Source organism: Hibiscus syriacus, unplaced genomic scaffold, assembly GCF_006381635.1.
Source record: "Hibiscus syriacus cultivar Baekdansim isolate YM2019G1 unplaced genomic scaffold, ASM638163v2 tig00117048_pilon, whole genome shotgun sequence".
Lineage (NCBI taxonomy): Eukaryota > Viridiplantae > Streptophyta > Magnoliopsida > Malvales > Malvaceae > Hibiscus > Hibiscus syriacus.
In genome coordinates, this window is record NW_024063538.1 from 75,213 (window position 1) to 89,376 (window position 14,164).

General features: G+C 36.6%; 1 protein-coding gene across 1 annotated transcript; it reads left to right on the forward strand.

Annotated features, from left to right (window-relative positions):
* The first annotated feature begins 2,427 nt into the window (after positions 1-2,427).
* Positions 2,428-14,164, forward strand: LOC120197263 (phenylalanine--tRNA ligase alpha subunit, cytoplasmic-like). The gene is made up of 17 exons (XM_039198853.1): positions 2,428-2,746; positions 2,816-2,905; positions 2,995-3,051; positions 3,168-3,223; positions 3,325-3,417; positions 3,571-3,661; positions 4,108-4,145; positions 4,480-4,518; positions 4,740-4,816; positions 4,903-4,986; positions 5,088-5,185; positions 6,479-6,575; positions 6,750-6,821; positions 7,032-7,098; positions 7,182-7,307; positions 13,833-13,887; positions 13,980-14,164. Exons 1-17 carry the CDS (start codon positions 2,474-2,476, stop codon positions 14,031-14,033), a joined length of 1,467 nt encoding a protein of 488 aa, XP_039054784.1. The 5' UTR covers positions 2,428-2,473; the 3' UTR covers positions 14,034-14,164.

Here is a 14,164-nt window from a genome sequence, read left to right on the forward strand (position 1 = left end):
ATGTATCAAATTCAATTCGATTCAATTTTAAATTTAATTAAAATTATTATAATTAGTAGACATTTGAAGACACTCAATTTCGTCTTTTGCTATTAATATTATTATATTACATAATATTACAAATTATATTGTATAATTATATATATATATATATATATATATATAATATTATTAATTTTATTATTTGCATTGTGCAGGCCTGATACATTGAATAAAGCATCCCAACGACCCACCAAGCAGGCGGCCCAAGTCTCGAACTAGCCTGCTAGGTAATCCACATCAGTTAGGGTTGTTTGAAACCCTATCCCCTCTCCCTGGAGTCCCCTTGTTCATCACGCCTTCCTCAGCCGCACTTCACGGATTCAACGTCCCCGTCAACAACACCAACGACGTGCACATGTGGGACTTCAAAACAACCACAAACAAACCGAGTTTTACTCGGATTAAAACTCTAAAATTAGCCTAGGTTATTACTATAAAGCCATGTAATTAGAACACGAATGGGACACATACACGCAATACACTACGATAGATCAAGAGAGACACAACAGATTCGAAGTTTTACTTTGTAACCAGATTCGAAGAGAAATAAAAGGTGAATATTTCTTTTACCCTGCATGTCGTTTCTTTCCTTTTGCTTTGCCTTCGTGCGACCTCAAATAGTCCAAGAGTGGGTTACGCCGATGATCAAAGGGGAAGGGTTTCGAGATTTCGAACCCAGATCTAGCCCCGAGGCGTTCGTTTTTTTAAAAAAGTTTTGATTTTTAAAAAAGAGGGTGGAAAGAGCTTTTAGGATTTTTGAAAAAAATAAAAAATAAAAATTTTGCCGCCAATGAACGGCGACGACGAGGCGGCACGGGGGGAGGCCAACGGTCAGATTCTGGAAACGAGGGCTGGCATTCTTCGTTTTTGAAGAACACCGAGAGAGAATTTTGAAACAGGTGAGGGGCTCATGTGGTTTGAAGGAGAGAAATGAAAATCTTAAAACAATGGTTGGCTTAAATACTCAGCCCGAATACCGACCCGCGACCCGACCACGGGTTATTAGATCCGTGCATTTTCGTTTAAGAAGGGGAAACTATGCTTTTGATCCTCACGATTTTTTTGAAAGCTCAATTTGATTCCTAATCCGATTTTAAACCCACTTTTCTTTCGAATTTGGCCCTCTGATTTCAAATTTCTCTCTTATTCTTACTTATTTAAATATTTTATATTATTTATATATATATATGTATATTTTTATTATATTTTATCATCTTATATAAGTGTATATATATATATATTTAATATTTTTTTATATGTCTATTATTTTATATATTTTAATTATTTGATTTTTTTATATATATATATATATATATATATATATATATATATATATATATATATATATATATATATATATTACTTATTCATTTGTGTCTAATTTCATTTTTTTACTTTCCTATTATTATTTTTCTCTTTATCTTTATCTTTACTTTTATTTCTTTGATGTTCATTTTATTGTATTTTGCTATTTTATTATTATTATTTTTTTCGTACATAGATTGTCCCCATTTACTTCATATTATTTTTTTCTTCTTTCTATTTTTACTTTTTTTTATTATTTTTTTCTTTATGTTTTTTATTTCATTTTGTTTTTCTTTATTTCGATTGTTGTTCTTTATTTTATTTATTTTCACCTTTTTATCTAACACTTTTTGTAGCTTTTTGAGGATATTTTCAAAGAAATCCAAGGTAAGTAATTCAGATCGCTATTTTACCTTTTAATTTAAAGTTATATTTTTCTTAACTAAAGACAACTGGAAATTACATAGTACCGAAAGGGCAGTTCAAGGGTGCTAACCCTTCCTTGACTGTAACCGACTCCCGAATCCGACATATCACTGGTAAGACGCAGGTCAGGTAAGAAATAATGTATTCGGTCAACCTATTTACTTTTAAATAAATGATCGGTGGCGACTCCTAATCCAATTATTTCATGTCTCTTTTTCTAAAATTATTTTTCCTAACCCAATTTCGGGCCCAACCGAAAGACGGTTACGACAACATTAATATTTTAAGAAATATATTAAATCATGTTTCTTTTTCTAAAATTATTTTTCTAGTTTTCTTAATAATTTTTATATCCAATCCCACAATTGATGTGGTAAAAAAACTTATGTCAGTTTAATTTTAAAAGTCAGGTTTAGGATTCATCCCTAGGCTTGTAACTAAATCTGATATTTTCTTTTAAAAAAATAGTTGAGTGACTAAAATGGAATAAAAATAATAATTGAGGTACATAAAATGTAGTATACCCAAATATTTAATCAAACTATACCGATCTAAACCACAATTATAATTTATAACCCATTTGGAAACCAGAGAAAGAGCCCAGAGTGAAGCCCACAGCTATTGCCTACTGCCATTTTTTACCCTAAAAAATTGTTCAAGCTAGACGCAACGCACACGGATTCAGCGTTTGGCAGCAGCAATGGCGGAAGATGCAATACTGGGTTACTTGGCGACCGCCGAAGAGATCACAGATTCAGGACAACTCGCCGCCCAACACGGCCTCCACCATAACGACGTCGTCAATGTCATCAAGAGCCTCCACGGTTTCCGCTACATCGACGCTCAAGACATCAAAAGAGAAAACTGGGTTCTCACTGACGAAGGCAAGAAATATGCTGCCGAAGGCTCCCCTGAAGTTCAACTATTCTTAGCCATCCCTCCAGAAGGTTCAATTTCTAAAGATGAGTTGCAGGTCAGTGTTGCTAATTTTTTTAACTTTTTGTTTGGATCTATGGTTTCCAAGCTCTTTCATTTGTTGCAGAAAAAGCTCGAGCCTTCAGTTTTCAAAATTGGGTGCTCACAAGCTGGGAAAAACAAATGGGTCGATATGGGAAAGCAAGTTTCGAGAAAAGTAATAGTTTTGATGGTTAATGTTCATGAATCTGCTCATGTTTTTATGTGAATATGTTATTTATCAGTGCAGTTTTTGCCTTGTTTTAGGTTCCACATGTTGAAGACATGGTCAAGGATTTGCTTATTAGAGTAAAAAATGGAGAGGTATGTCACCATTTTAATAAGTTACCAGTCTCTATCTGTTTTGCTTTAAGCTTATTGTATGAAATATTTCTTATTCCTGTCAATTCAGTGATTAAAGTTGGTTTCTTTTACTCCAGGAAATTGGCAAAGATGATGTTAATTCGCTTAAAGCAAGGAAGCTTATTGTTGCACAGTGATCATCTAGTCCCTTGCTCCATTCTTTTTCAATTTTCATTCAGTGTTTGTGTATTTTGTTCACATTACTGATAGTGTCCCAATTACATCTTGTTTTAGGATATGGAAAGGTTACTCAGTGAGAAAAGGGCCTAACTATGCCCCTAAAAGAAAGAAAGTAGCTACTGATCTGACTCGAGAGAATCTACAGAGGTATCTCATAGAAGTGATAAATATGCTTGTGAAGTTAGAATTTTGTTGATGAAGTTGAATCCCTTACTTTTTTTGTCTTATTATTTAGCTATTGTCCTTTGCTCCGGAGGGATGTTATTGAACCAATATTTATACATGGTTACTTTCTTTTAGGGCTGACTGGAAGGAATTGGAGTTCAAAGAGTATAACTTCAATGCTAAAGGACCGCCTGCTGAAGCTGGCCATCTTCATCCATTGCTCAAGGCAAGGATATGTCTGTATATTTATCAACTTTGTTTAGCTTTGGGCAAATGCGGAACCTTTAAAAATACAAATGAGAATATCGTCCTGTTAAATATATTTAGTTTTATGAACATTGTAGTCTTGTAATCATTTGCAAGTTGCAACTAAATAATTGATAAAGGTTTATGTTTCTTATCTGCCATAAAAATGGGTGGAAGAGACTACATTTTGTGAGGATAAATAAACTGCCTTTCTTTTTAGTCTGAGTTAGACATTGCGGTTATTCTTTGTGGAACCTATATTTCAATGTGTGAAAATCATATTTTATGCACGATATAATGCAAATGGTTCTCTTCCAAAGTTGTTTTACCGTGCCTTTTATTTTATTGAATCTGTAACTTTTGATTACTTGGGTACCTGCTTGTTTGTTGTGGAGTTAACATATTTGTGCCTTATTTTATATTCAGGTGAAACAACAATTGAAGAATATATTTCTTCAAATGGGGTGAGTTTTGAGCTAACAAATCTTACTCGTACAAATCTTATTTCATATTCATATGTTGGTGCTGTGAGAATTACTGATGGACATCAACTCGTAGTGCATATAGAACACTCACTTCCTGGCCTTGATTTTTTTATGTTTTATGATGAGCAAAAGCATGCTACTAAGCATCACCACAAATTGTGCCGTGTTATTATTGTTGTTGTTGTTTCTTTAATATCAAGTTCAGTTACAGCTTTTCTTTTCTCTGTGAGTTTGAGATTGTTTTTTCTGGATTGGGTTTTTCAACTTTGAAGCCTTGATATTAATACATATTTTCATTTTGTGCTGTCTGCAGTTTTGAGGAGATGCCAACAAACAATTTCGTTGAAAGCAGGTAGTTGATATGGCCAGCTTTTTCTTTTGTATGCTGAGCTTCTTTGAGAAAGCAATAATACATACATGTTAATGAAACTTGAGAAAAGAACATATGCATACCTCTAGTTTCCTTAAAAAAACTTATTAGAAGGAACCTCAAATCCTATAATTCTTCTCTTCATGTCGGACCAGAATAAGTTTGTGCTAAAGTTGGTTTCGTATATCTGTTTCCACTTATAGCTTCTGGAACTTTGATGCATTGTTCCAGCCACAACAACACCCAGCACGTGATTCACATGACACATTCTTTCTGGAAGGTATGTTTCAATTGACCAAACGAACCATCAGATGACTTTTCTACTCTCTTTGTGTTTGGTCACTTACTTGGAGCATATATCTGCAGCTCCATCCACTACAAGGGAACTGCCTGAAGATTATGTTGAGTTGGTGAAGCGTGTTCATGAATCTGGTGGTTATGGCTCCAGGGGTATGAAATTTTCTTTTTCATTTTTTTGGGGTACTTTTACCTTCATATTTCATAACCATGAAATCGGTTAATTGATTGATATGTGTATTCATGTTCCAAAAGATATATGTACGACTGGAAAAGAGAGGAAGCAAACAAAAACCTGCTGCGTACTCATACGACTGCTGTCTCTACTAGAATGCTTTATGCTCTTGCAAAGGTTTGATAGTCTTCATTTATCTTCATACATATCTGTGATTAGAAACAACCTTCAACTGGCTGTTTTTCCTGAATTCAAAAGCCCTTTCTCTTTAAGTTTTCCACGAAAACTTTTAATTTTTTTTAACTTGTGTATACTGCTTAATTTTAGTTCACACATTCTTTTATGCTGTCTTAATAGTTAGTAGTTGTTGGTAGGGGTGTTCAAATCCAATCCGATGAAAAAAAACCGAAAACCGATCCAAAAAACCGATAACTGAAAAAAACCGAAACCGATTTAGTGTGTTTTTAAAAAAAAAAACGATCAGTTCGGTTCGGTTTCAGTTTGGAAATCCGGAACCGATCCGAACCGAACCGATATCTCTTACAATGAATGGCACCGTTTCAAGTTCCTGGCCAAAAATCTTAAACCCTAGCCCAATTTTGAAATCTTTAACCACCGAGTCAAACCAATAACTTGCTATATTTTTAACAAAACTACTATATATATATATATATTTATTATGGAAAGTTAACATCGAAATGGAGTGTAGCTCAGATTCCAGTTAACTATTTTCTCAACTTGGAACGAGCTTGATGAGATCAGGTAGTTTTTTAATCCTCTTACCTTTCTGCAACTGTTGCCAACCTATGCATTCCATTGTCAGCTCATCTTTTCATGTTTTTTTTTTTTGAAATGTTTGTGTATAGATTTCATTCATTACTTGTTCCATCACTAATTTTAGTTTGACATTTTACTCAGGTTCAGGTTTTGTTTTTTCTTTATAAAAAATTACATCTTTCTTCTTTCTCATACTAAGCTCTGATATGGGTTCATGTCATCTTGTTGTTTAGTTTGCAAGTTATATGAACTTTGAGATTGTATCATTGCTTGAAAAAATATGGAAAACCTGGGATTTCATAGAATTGGTTTGGTTTTGAGAGTTCACAGCAAACACAAACATTAACGTACCTAGGATTTAATGGAATGTTCTGGGACAGTTTAAGATAATAATACTACATATAATACAAGATTCATTGTATTTCAAAGCTGGCGATGAGTGCATAAAAGAGATACGCTTCCATACACTTGAATTCAGTTCGAATAACACAGAACCACATTTTTTTGAAACATCCAAACCGATCCAAACCGCAAACATTTATACTTTCGGATCGGATAAATTTTTAGCCAAAAACTGATCCAAACCGACCGCGAACACCCCTAGTTGTTGACTTGTTGCTGAGGTTGGTTGCATCATTATTAACTAGTACCTTTGAGTTTTAATGCTTATATGCTTTATGATTTCATCTTCAGCAACCTTTTGCCTCCAAAAGATATTTCTCTATAGATCGTGTGTTCAGAAATGAATCTGTGGACCGAACTCATCTTGCAGAGTTCCATCAGATTGAAGGTATTTATAAGCTGTTTGCATGCACTAGTTTTGTTTACTCAAGTCCAGCTTCTGATTATGTTAACTGGTTCCAAGTTGGGACCAATATCATTTGCACTAATAGTCTGATTAATGTCTTTATTTGGAACGCATCTAATGACTCACTGAACATATGGAAATTCTCTTTTGCTTTAGGTTTAGTTTGTGATCGCGGGCTTACTCTTGGTGATTTGATCGGTGTTCTGAATGACTTTTTCTCGCGACTAGGTAATGATCATCATAATCATTCTACAGCAAATAGAGTTTCCTAGCAGCATTGTTGAATAAATAGGACCAAGCGTTTTGTTTTTTACACTTCAGCATCATAAGGTTTATCGGTTGGTTTATCTGCTACAAGAACTGTCTTAGGAATGGCAGCGATGGTGAAACTGTGAGTAATGCAATTAAAGTGAATACTTTCTCTATGATCTCTTTCAGGAATGTCCAAGTTGCGTTTCAAGCCTGCTTACAACCCATATACTGAACCTAGCATGGAGATATTCAGGTGATGTATCACATACTTCTCTGAACGAGTTTATTACTTGTTCGGTAAACATAGATTTGATAGATTATTTTTGTTTTTATCAGTTATCATGAAGGCTTGAAGAAATGGGTGGAAATCGGAAATTCCGGCATGTTCAGACCTGAAATGCTGCTTCCAATGGGATTCCCTGAGGATGTTCGTGTCATTGCTTGGGGTCTTTCGCTTGAAAGGTAACATTAGTCCTTTTTCCGAAGAAGGTTCAAAATTAAATATAGATTTTCCTAGCAGCATTGTTGAATAAATAGGACCAAGCGTTTTGTTCAGTTTGAGAGGGAATCTGGTTTGAGGAGAGCAATTGATATGTTAAATGATTCACTGATAGATGGGAGAAGGATTTCAGTTGGTGTTGCAAAATACAATGAAGTTCGTCCAAGGAATGTGGCCAAGAATAGTCCAGTTCAGTTGGGTCCAGTTTCGTTTACAGCAGGTCCTTCAAAGTTGAAATAGGAGTGTTAGGGATGACAGATCGTACAAAGAGGCTTTAGTGACTGAGGATATGAGGAACAATACCTTGGGGTATAGGGAGACACATTCTGTTGGGAATCAAAGGGAGAAAGCATTGAAGAATGTTATGGAAATGCATATTCCCTCTGAGAATCGGAACTGGGTCAAAAGATCTTTAACAGGGATTTTTTAAGCTCTCTTTAGATATTAAGTCAGTTCAGGAGTTCTTCATTACTAATGGTTACGAAGTTTAGATTGTTGGTTGGGGTTATGTCCGTAATTCCTGTGTTATCATTTTCAAATCTCTCGAAGAGATGATGGAGGCATGGACAAAGAAGAGAGATGTAATAAACTTTTGTTTTGATAGATTAGCACCTTTACTGAATGAAGAAGGTGTTCCAATGGCTTATTGTCAGTTTGAGTTAAGTGGGGTTCCTCTGTTATGTTGGGATGAATCCTTCTTGGAACGAGCTGCTGGGAGATAGGGAAGTATGGTAGAAATCCATGAGTCCACTAAGAACAGGGAGGATCTCTCGTCTCTGAGGATTCTTTTGCGAGTTGCAAGTCCTTTCGATGTTCCAGAATTCACTAATTTTGGATCCTATGGCAGATCGTATCGGATTAAGATCAAAGTTGGAGCGGACTGGGAAGATGCAAATCCTTTTTTCAAATTTTTTCCGGTGATCGGTGCAGATGGGAAACAATATGGCGAGTTGGGGTCTGAGGAAGGTAGAGTCAGGGAGAAGTCCGAATATGAGGAAAGTTCAGTCAAATCAGCAGAGATGTTCAGACAGAAGGTTGACTTGTGGAATGATGATGGTGTTTCTTTCGGCACAGCACAGTCTGATGGGGAAATGCACTTTCCAAGACTTTCTAAACATGGGAAAGGCATTAAAAGAGGGTTGTCAGGTGTTCAGAATGGTGGGAATACCATAGTAGGTGAGTTTGCAGGTTTGGGCATCAGAAATTCAAATATTTCGGCTAATGGGCCGGAGGCCCTATCTGTTGACAATGAGCTGACTGGATCGGAGGCTTCAAAGTTTTTTCCTTCTGGGCCAGGATATACAATTAACAAGTTTGGTAAACTGGTTAAAAACAGGGGAATTATAGAGGCTAGCAGTGTTAAAAACAAGAATAAAGGGACCAGTTGCATTTCAGCTTCGTCTGCCAGTGTAGATATTGAGGTTCTTGATCCTAATTTTTCGCTGATAGTTCCTAACTCGAATTGTTTGAAGAGCCAGTTAAGAAATAAAGCGATGGTGGTGCATAGAAGCTCGCTATCCACAAAAAGTGAGCCTCTACAGAGAAGGAGAATGGCCAGTTACAACAAAGTTTATAGAAGGAGGGAGAGAAAACATTGGCATGGGGAGATTCATAAGGAAATTAATGTTACAGAGGTTGTTCCAGTTCAAAAGAAAGTTTGTGATCAGGTCTGCACGCCAATACAAAAGATTTCTATAGCAGCAGAGCTTAATTCTCCAGGCAGAGAGGAGACAAATTTAGTAGAGAAAGCTGGGATTAGTAGTCTCGATGGAGAGCCAGAGGGTTGTGTTACGGACAGTCATTTGATTAATTCCAAATCAGGACTTTGCAAAAGAAGGGCAAGAAGATCATTGGTAAGAGAAGCTCTAGAACATGTTAATATTTTTACAGCCTCTTCTACAGAATTCTCAGAGCTTTTAGATGAAGCAGTAGCCACATGGCAAGTGAGTTAGATTTTGGGGGTCTCTTTTACTCAGGGGAAGGAAGCTTTTCTGGACAAAATAATTAAATTAGAACAGGGCTTGAATTTGGCCAGTTGAGTTGCCATAGTGGGGAAGTCAGGTTTTCAAGAAATTTTAATGAAAGACAAATTAGCAATAATTTCATGGAATGTTAGGGGCTTGGGGAAAAGAGAAAAACAGAAAGCAGTCCAGAGATTGGTCTCTAGCTCATATCCTTCTTTTCTTTGGTTACAAGAAACTAAAGTAGAGAAGGTTCAAAGGTCTTTTCTGAGAAGGAATTGACTGAATACTTTTCAGAGTGTTATTGAATCTCCAGCTATTGGTTCTTCAGGGGGCTTATTATGTTGTTGGGATGACAATGTGTTTGAGATGGAAAATCACTGCATTAACAGAAGATTCATTGCTGTTGTAGGGAAATTTAGGTTGCATCAATTCAGAAGTGTCCTCATTAATGTTTATGGGCCTTCAGTGGAGGAAGAAAAAGAGAGTTTTTTTGAAGAACTCGGTGTGTTCATTTCTGGACAGAATCTGCCGGTTTGTGTTGGAGGAGATTTTAATGTTTACTTGTGTGAAGATGAGAAGGTGGGTAAAGCACATAATAGGTTCTCTATGAGGATTTTCTCTCAGTTTATTCAGTCTTTAGGTTTAATTAATCTGCCTTTGAATGGGGGAAGGTTCACTTGGTGTAATAACCAAGATGATCCAACTTTTGTTAGATTGGACAGATTCTTGGTGGATGGTCAATTTTTAGCTACTTTTCCTGAGATTTCTCAGTCTCTTATTCCTAAATCCATTTCAGATCACAATGTTATTTTATTGAAAGATGAAGGTATTGATTGGGGGAAAAGACCGTTTAGACTCTTTAATTATCTGATGGAGGAAGACGGCTTTGAGGATATGGTCAGACATTCTATTACAGACTGTAAGAAGACTGGGAGAAAAGGTGGGATCTTAAGTATTTTGAAGAACTCTAAAGCTGCCATCAAGAAATGGTCAGGGAAGAAGAATCAATTTCCGGGAGTAGCAATATCAGATTTGGAAAAGAAAATTCAGAAGCTTGAGGAGGACGCCCAGCAGCTGAATAACAGCTCTGTTCAGGGGATTGCTAAAGAGCTTAGTGTTTGTAGAGCAGAGTTATGAAGACTTCACAGAATTGAGGAGCAGATTTGGCTTCAAAATTCTAGGAAGAAGTGGCTTAATGATGGGGACCGAAACCCAAGATTCTTTCATACTTGTGCTTCAGTTAGGAGGAAACGAAATGCTCTGAATGCTTTAATTGTTGATGGGAATACTACTCACGATCCAACTGTTATCAAGGCCAAGGTCAAAGATCATTTTTTCAAAATTTATAATGATCGGTCTACTTTAGAAGTTAAAGATATTGGTTTGGTTTTTCCCAGAATTTCTTTCGAACAGAATATGCTTTTAGAGAAGGAATTTTCCGAGGAGGAGGTTTGGGAAACTCTAAAGTCTTGTGATAGCAATAAAGTTCCGGGGCCCGACGGATTGAACTTGGGTTTTTTTAAAAGGTTTTGGTCTGTTCTTAAGGGGAATATTATGCAGTTTTTTCACAGATTTTTTGTGGGGAAAGAATGGGAACATGGTATTAACCATACTTTTATTACCCTTATTCCTAAGGAATCTAACATTGGAAGTCTTGATGATTATAGACCTATAAGCCTAGTAGGAGTGTATAAGATATTATCCAAGTGTCTTTCAAGGAGGCTTAGAAGTTGTATAGGAGATCTTATAAGCCCGACTCAATTCGCTTTTATTCCCGGTCGACAAATTTTGGACTGCTCACTCATTGCTAACGAGGGTATTGATTATTGGAGGAAGAAAGGGCTAAAGGGTTGTGTGTTTAAAGTTGATTTCAAAAAGGCATACGATACGGTTGACTGGCCTATTTTGTTTAAGGTGATGGAAAAAATGGGTTTCGGTTTCACATGGATAAGTTGGATTAGGAGATGTGTTTCTACAGCTTCAATCTCAGTGTTAGTTAATGGGGTTCCATCCGAGGAGTTTCCAATGGCCAAGGGCCTTAGATAGGGATGTTCACTCTCGCCTTTACTTTTTAACCTAGTGGGGGAATTATTGAATCTTTTAATCCGAAGAGCTGTTTCGGAGGGTTTATTTGCTGGTTTGACAGTTGGCAAGGAGGAGGGGTCTTTTAATCTTTCACACTTGCAGTTTGCGGATGACTTAATTATTTTCTGTGGAGCTTCGAAGACTCAAATTATGAATGTGAAGAGGGTGCTTAGAGTATTTGAGGTTATGTCAGGGCTGCAATTAAACCTTAAGAAAAGCAGACTCTTCGGGATTAATATATCCCAACAGGAGGTTAAAACTTGGGCAGATTCTATCGGTTGTTTGGTGGGAAACTTCCCATCTAATTATCTAGGCCTCCCTCTAGGTGCTACTAGGAATTCCTCTGTTATCTGGGAACCAGTGGTACATAATTTTCACTCTAAATTAGCAGGTTGGAAGGCTGCTACTCTTTCTTTAGCAGGGAGATTGGTTTTGATCAAATCCGTTCTGTCCTCACTACCTACGTATTTTTTGTCTATCTTCAAGATTCCAGCTTCTATCCTCAAGGCTCTCAATTCTATTATGTTTAATTTTTTATGGGGAGGGGGCAATGGTATTAAGAAGATACACTGGGTTAAATGGGATGATGTCTGCAAATCAAAGACTGAGGGAGGCTTGGGAGTTCGGAATCTGATTTCTATGAACAGAGCATTGCTAGGGAAATGGTCTTGGAGGTTTGCAAATGAGAGAAATTCTGTTTGGAGGAATTTTATTTGTAGCAAATACAACATTGACTTTTCTATATTATTGTTTGACAGCAAGATTCCTTCTCAATCCTCCTGGTTGTGGAGATCAGTGGTTAATAACCATTTCAAACAAGACTCATTTGGTTGTAAGTTCCATAGTTTGTGCAAGTTTTATGTCGGAAATGGTAAGCATGTTCGATTTTGGCTGGGCTGCTGATTTTCCGTTTCAGATTCTATTTCCTAGACTGTTTTCACTGTCAACTAATAAATTCGGTAAACTTTGTGAGTTTGGGGAATTTCTTTCTTCGGGCTGGATTTGGGATGTTAAAGTTCGAAGAAATTTAAACGATTGGGAGCTTGAACAATGGTGCAATTTAGTGAGCATCATTTCTTCCTTCTCTCTATCTATTGATTCTAGCGATGGATTGATTTGGAAAGGCAGTGGGGATGGGGTTTATACAGTCGGTTCTTGTGTTAAGAGTTGTGCTTCAATTTCAGAAGAGTCTCATTTCTGGAACAAGATTGTTTGGAGAGGATTGGTTCCCCCTAGAGTTGAAACTTTAGTTTGGCAAATTGTGCTTCAAAAAATTGCAGTTAAATCCGAATTGGTTAAAAGAGGAGTTTGAGGATGGCTTATGCCCTCTTTGTAAAATGGTTGAAGAATCTTCTTCGCATCTATTCTTCTCCTGTTCGGTTGCGTGGTCTTTGTGGAATAAATTTCTAAATTTTTGGAGATTTAGTTCTGTGTTTTCTGCAGAAGCAAAAAAATTTCTTCTTGCTTGGGATGAGTTGAAATCTAATTCGGTAATTTGGACTTTCATTCCTGGGGCTGTTATTTGGACAATCTGGAAATTCAGGAATTACATAGTTTTTGAAGGGGGGAAGCTCGATCAGACTGAATTATTCTTCTTAACAAGAGTTAGGTTGGCCTCTTGGTATTTAGCAAAGAATAAGGATGTTTCTATTCCTAAGGACTCCTTAATCTCTGATCCTTCTATAGGGGATTCTTACTCGTCCTACAATTTCTTGAAGTCTTCCATAACCCCTTGGTTACCTCCCCCTACGGGTTTCATCAAGTTGAATGTGGATGCAGCAATTAGTTGTGATTGGGAAAAATCAGGTCTGGGTGGTCTTATGAGGGATCATTCTGGTGCAATCCTTGGTTCTTTTCAGGAACCGGATGGTTCTGGACCTCCAACATTGAAGGAACTTAAAGCTATCCAAAGGGGTATCTCTTTCTTTACCTCTGTCCTAGGGAGGGTTAAAGATAGGTTGATCATAGAGAGTGATAGCAGAGTTGCAGTAGACTGGATCAATAAGGTTGTCTCATGTCCAGCTGTTTATGGTTTCATTGTTAGAGATATTGTTGAGTGTCTTAAAACTGTCGGGGGGTTGTTAGATGGATTGCAAGGACAGCTAATATGGATGCCGATGCTCTAGCAAAGGCTGGTATAGGTTGATTATTATGTTGTTGACTTCTATAGTTCGGTTTTAAGGCTCAAGAATTGTTGTAAGGGTTCTACTTGGATTTTTCTTTCCAAGGTTGTAATTCTTATTTTCTTCAATGAAATTATAAGACACTCTTTTCCTCCTTCCGATGATTAAGAAGCTTCTTTACAAGCTCCATTAATCAAGAAGGAGGTTTTTAAAGAGACCTTCAAATCTTATCAAAAAAAATGTCATCTTTTCGAAATTCTTCAGAGCAAAACTTTAACTATATCTTGATATTTCTTATTTGTTCACAACGATGTAGGCCGACTATGATACTCTACGGGGTTGATAACATTAGGGATCTGTTCGGACATAAGGTACTAATACATATGCCAACATGTTTTCTTCTTTCCATGTAGTGGTTCTTTTCAGATGGAATTTACTCATGAAAGTGCCATCGTTATTACAGGTCGATCTTAGCCTCATCAAACGTAATCCGATCTGTCGTCTCGGAATTAATTAGATCATTACTGGGAATATAATTCTTGTCATCCCATTTTTCTTTTGTAATTGAAACAAAGGATAAAACAATACACCTTGCACATGTAGTTTTATAGCATATACACAAGTGAGCAATGGTTGTATCATACGTTT